General features: G+C 42.3%; 1 protein-coding gene across 1 annotated transcript in view; it reads left to right on the forward strand.

Annotated features, from left to right (window-relative positions):
- MYO10 (myosin X) overlaps positions 1-1892 on the forward strand; it is a gene marked incomplete at both ends in the record, with an annotated part of 161899 nt that extends 160007 nt beyond the window's left edge. Inside the window, 3 exon segments of the mRNA XM_082289298.1 lie at positions 499-951; positions 1315-1506; positions 1782-1892. Of these exon segments, the coding sequence (XP_082145424.1) occupies positions 499-951; positions 1315-1506; positions 1782-1892 (756 nt within the window).
- Between the last annotated feature and the right edge of the window lie 4139 nt (positions 1893-6031).

A 6031-nucleotide genomic window follows, 5' to 3' on the forward strand; every position in this document is an offset into this window, starting at 1 on the left:
TTGGGATCCATTGAAGATTTATTGTTTCCCCTCAGTAAAATTACAAAGCTGTCCTAGAGCTTGGCTTGTTTGGCCAGAAACATCAATTTTTCACAGCTAGATTATTGATAGCAGTGAGCAAAACTAGAGACCCGTTTCTTCCTAATGCCCTTGAACACAGGGTTTCTCCCCAATCAGATGTTTAGATCCTGTTTTCTCCCCTTTACATTTTATTTTCCTTTTTCATAGTTCAGTTACTCTTAGTTACGGGAGCTCACTAAAAGCTGTCCTAGTAAAAGTAATTCCCATTTAGCAGGTTCCTCAGTTGCCTTGCAGTTCTTCTGGTAAACCCAGTCTTATCCAGCTTAAATTTGCCAAGAGATTTACCCCATTTGATTTATTAAATGGATCATTTATATCAGGTCCTGCATTTGCCTGAGAGTAAATCTACTCCCCTTGTTTTCTCATATTTCTTTCAAAGGCTGCTTTATAAAAAGCTACTTTTTTTCCCCTTGGCAGGCTCACGAAGCAATGATTAAAGGACATTATCCTGCTCCTGAGGAAACCCTCCAGGTCCTTGCAGCTTTGCGCCTTCAGTACCTTCAGGGAGATTACAGTGTGCACACCACCATACCAGAACTGGAGGAAGTCTATCCCTTGCAAAAGCTGAAGTCTAGGATTACACAGTCTACCAAAACATTTACTGTGTCAGAGAAGGCCGAGAAGAAACGAGCCAGCTTTCTTGAAGGAACACTGCGGAGGAGTTTCCGCAGTGGCTCTGTCAGCAAACAGAAGGTTGAGGAGGATCAGATGTTAGACATGTGGGTCAAAGAGGAAATCTCAGCTTCCAGGACTAGTATTATTGACAAATGGAAAAAACTCCAGAGGATGAATCAGGAGCAGGCCATGGCAAAGTACATGGCTTTGATTAAGGAATGGCCTGGCTATGGTTCAACGCTCTTTGACGTAGAGGTAAGACCGTATGAACATTCAAACTACTTACACTGTATAGGTGATGATTTCACCCCAGAGCAGTGAAACCATAAATACATTATCACAATGCTCAGACAGCTGATGTAATAAACTTTGAGCTATTAAAAGCCTACTCCCATTAGCAAGCACTGTAGCTATTTAAATCCACCAGTTAACCATAAAATAGAGGGACAGAATGCTGTCCTGACGGGTTGCAAACAAGTGTATGAAGTGTAAAAGGCTACATTCAAAAAGGGACAAGCAATATGCACTTTTTAACAAGTGGTTACAGACAACACCAACAATAAGTGTTGTGTGACTCCTGCTGTTCCCCTTGCTGTTAATTTACATTTCTTTCTCTAGTGTAAAGAAGGGGGATTCCCACAGGAGTTGTGGCTTGGAGTCAGTGCCGATGCAGTTTCTGTCTACAAGCGTGGGGAAGGAAGGCCTCTGGAGGTGTTTCAGTATGAACATATCTTGTCATTTGGTGCTCCACTTGCCAACACCTACAAGATTGTGGTGGATGAAAGAGAACTGCTTTTTGAAACTAGTGAGGTAAGAGCCAAGGTAGTTTTGTTATTGTGGCCTTCCTGTTCTGATAGCCAGGCCACTTTAGTAATTCAAGTAATGGCTGCAAATGTCAGAGATTTGTTCAAGATCTTTGTAAAGGGAAGACAGAATGACATGGGTAGAAGTGCTGAGTATTTTTATTTGTTTAACTGCAAAAGGGCTTCATTGAAAGCTTGGTAGTTTTATATTGTTAGTGTCCAAAGAAATTCATTCACATACTGTTACCTTACTAAGAACTGTGCTCTTCATGCTCTTGGCAGGTGGTTGACATTGCAAAGCTGATGAAAGCTTACATCAGTATGATCGTGAAAAAACGCTACAGCACCTCCCGATCCGTGAGTAGTCATGGAAGTCAGGGCAGCTGCAGGTGAAAACAAAACCAGTTCTACTGCACCCTGAATAGAATCTATCGCTCCTTGGCCTCAGAACAACCTGGGGACATTGATCACCTTTGTTGACAAGCTAACCAAGAACCAGAGTTTCAATGGAGAATATCTTCAAACAATGTTTTAGAGAGACCACAGGGGGGCAGGGGAAAATCGGCTGAAATAGTCACATACTAGAACTGCTGGCTCATTCAAAACTTTCCAAAGCATTATTACCTTCAGTTGATACAACAAATGCCTTAAGACTTGATCCACTGCAATACAAGCGGTAATAAGTGCCTTACAATATTAAGCCTAACTTGTATTGTCCTAAAATTGCCGATAAAAGTCAAGAGGATTTCCTTTGTCCTTTCAGAACACTGAAAACAAAGTTATATTCATCCATTCTGCACTAATCTACTGGCCTGTATACAGGTGGGAAGGGGGAGGGAAGAAGAGCAAGGTATATTTTTTTGGAGTGCTGCTGGCAGCCTTCCTGATGGACACCAACACTTTGTTTCCCCTTGCTTCCATGGATGTGCACGTTGTGCATGCATATTTGAGCTGTCAGTAAAACTTGACAAATTTTATTCTGTATTTCACAAGTCTTTAGAAGCAAAGGGAATAAGTATGTGCAATGGTGTAAACAGTCTTTCTGTACATTTTAATAGTTCAGAGTTATAGTTGTTACAGTTGTATGGTTACTTTATAAGCAGTTTTATTAACAAGTAAATTCCAAAATTTTCATACATTGATTTTACTATTGCAAATATGTGTTACCGTATACGTAGCAGAAGTCTGCATTCTGTATCTGCTGTATGATAAAGAGAGATGTAGCTGAGAATATTTATAGACTACCCTAATATGGAAATACAGTTATCAGTTCAATTCTCCATAATGTCAGCTTAAGTTTTTAAATATTAATTTTTTCTTTGAAAGACATCACTGTTTTATACTTCTGGCTGGACTCTTCAACCCAGACTGACTGCCAAAGGCCAGAGCCCTTCAGAGATGACTAGAGAACGCAACATTATGCAATGCAACTGCTTAAATACAGTTCTCTATTTTACCTGGTTGCCTGATGAAGGTTCTTGACAGTACCCTGTAAATAAATTGGGGAATATCAGCTAATAATAATTTGATTTTGGACTTTTATTTTTGTACAGAAATACTGTAATATAAGGCAAAACTTAGCTCAAAGGTATCTTTTTGTCCACAGCAAAAAAAAAAAAGAAAAAAAGAAACCTGAAAAACCTTACTGTTGTTAAAAACCTCAGCCTTTAAGGAATCATGCCTACTTACTGGGAAAAAAAGTCCAGCAATAAAGAAAATATATGTAATGTGCTCTGTTTCTATTTCATACTGAGTCAAACTTGCAACAAAACTCTAATTTCGTCTGTCTTCTCAGGAGTCAAGCCTACAGCACAGGCTACATAGACGTGTGTGTGTGCTTTTGCTTGGAAAGGTGCATGTGCTGCGTGTTGTTCTGGGGCAGGTGCCCCTGTCCATGCAGTGTGTCTTTATATGACATAGAGGGAAGGACTGCTGAGCAATGCCATGCCACAGGGAATGTGCAAGTAAAGCTTTTGCTATTTATGTAGCCCTGGTGAAAGATGGCTTGTTTTTATTAGCCAGCCACATCATGGCAGTGCAGCATGCACTGCCCTCATAGTGTACATAGCCTTTGTAGACTACAAGGCTTGCTCTGAGAAATTCTCCACCCTCCTCCCACTGCCAGATACTTTCAGTCGCTCCATCTGTGACACCACCCCTCCATCCCTAAAGGCTGGCTAAATCACACTACTAAGAAGACAAGAATGAAAGAAACTATAACTTCAGTATGCATAGTTACACACACACAGACTATTTGAGACTGACTTTTTTGTTGTTTTTATTTTTCCCATATGCAAGTTGTTTAGAAAGAATTTAGCTGCTCCTATCAGGGCATCCTTGGAATGAAACAATTTATACATTTCAGCCAGCACAGCAAAAAAGTTCAATTTTGCCTATGTGTAAACATGCTCAGAGAAGTCCCTGCACATCATCATAATCAGTAATTGGTAAGAAACACCTGGTGACAGTCTTGTACAGGGTCACAGTCTTGAGAAGCAGACACCACTACCTGATTCATTTGCCTGCTGACTGACTTCTGGATGCTCTCAACCATTAGGAGGGATGTTTGCTCTTGGTCAGTACACAGAAGTGCCTGTCACTACATCACTGTAATTGAGAGCTTCTCTTCATTCTTGCCAAGTCTATCAACCTGCCATGCAAATCTTAGTCCAATTACTGTTACTCAGGCAAAGAAAAAAAAAAGATAACTGTTGATACTCAACAGAAAGAACACACAGATTACCAAAATAAATACAACATAATAGACACACCTGGGTTTGGAAGTGAGAATGCCTGTCCATGCACTTGGAGCTGGCCCCAGTTGTGGTACTGTCATTCATTCCCCTCTGGAAGATCTGCCACCCCCAGGTGGTTGCACCAACTCTGTCAAAAACCCTCTGGGAGCACACACTGGGTTCCTGCACCCTTGGACTGCACCTGGTGGAATACAGCCACACCAAGGAGAGCCCAGGAGCCAGCCAGGCACCCTGCAAGAGCACAAGGCTGGGCAGAAACTGTGCAGTCAGGCCTGGGAACAGTGTCAGCTTCAATGGAAATAAAATTGTATAGCTTCATCTTAGTATGCCCTTATATCATAAAATTGCAGAATGGTTTGGGTTGGAAGGGGTCTTAAAGATCATTTTGTTCCAACCCCCTTGCTGTGGGCAGGGACACCTTCCACTAGACCAGGTTGCTCAGAGCTCTATCCAGTCTGGCCTTGAACACTTCCAGATATGGGGCATCCACAGCTTCTCTGGGCAGCCTGTTCCAGTGTCTCACCACCCCCACAGTAAATTTCTAATATCTAATCTAAGCCTGCCCTCTCTCAGTTTGAAGCGATTCCCCCTTGTTCTATCATTACATGGCCTTGTAAAAACTCCTGCTCCAGCTCTCTTGTAGTCCCCTTTAGGTACAGGAAGGCTGCCCTAAAGCCTCCCTGGAGCCTTTACCAGGTGGAACAACCACAACTCTCCCAGCCTGTCTTCATAAAAGAGGTGCTCCATCCCTCTAATCATCTTTGTGGCCCTCCTCTGGACTTAGCTGGCCATGCCTTAATTCCTCCTACATCTTCAGGCTTCCGTCTAGCACTTTCCCTGTGCCTCATAATACAATACATCCATTTGTCAGGGTGCCAGAATTCTTAATAAACTTAATTACAGAAGCTATGCAGAGGAAATTGCTTCACCCCAGAAGTGTTGCATCAGAAAGCTGGGTTTCAAGCCCCACGTTCCTGAGGCATTACACGTACTCACAGGTCTGCACCAGCACAAATGCCCAACACAGGCATGCCAGTCATGCTGGCCCAAGTCCATTTTACAGAAACAGGGCCAGAACAGCGTCAGCTTTTTCAATGCTGACAGACTATTTCTCAGAACACATGCACTCCACATCATTTGCGGCTCTGTGAAGTAATAACAAAAGGGTACCAACCACATATGACAGCACTGTCCTGAATAAAACTAATTCTTTGTGGAGCCCAGTCCTGGAAAGTCACTGCATTTCACTCCACAACCTGCCATAACATCACAACAGACACGAGGCCTTTGGTGCAATACAAGAACTCCCCGTGCCACAGCAGCCCTGAGAAGCCAGCAGAAGAGGGCAGCAGCGATCCAAGGAAGTGAACTATACAGCGAGTGGTTCCACCTGTAGTATGAATTTACCTGGTCTTTATCAAGAGGTTGGGGTAGGAGAAGGAACAGGGAGGAATCTTCTCATTATTCTTGCTCTCCACCTGTCACAAAAAACTGTCTCAGGTCGCTCAAAGAATCACCAGCTAATAAGTACCAGCAAAAGTGGGTTTAATATTAAAGTATGGCAAAATTAGTTTAAAGGTTTGCCCTACTACTTACTATGTGGTTAAAGCACACAGAGAAAAATCGAACTAAAATATTAAATCAATCAATCTAAACCTAAAATCAACCAAAAGTAATCTGCATGGAGGCTGGGGATGGAAAAAGGGTAAGAATGAGAAAAGGTAAGGATAAAAAGGAGTGAGGGAGGCCTACCCATTGAGTCACAAGGTTCACAGT

The sequence above is a fragment of the Coloeus monedula genome (assembly GCF_965178545.1).
Source record: "Coloeus monedula genome assembly, chromosome: 1".
Lineage (NCBI taxonomy): Eukaryota > Metazoa > Chordata > Aves > Passeriformes > Corvidae > Coloeus > Coloeus monedula.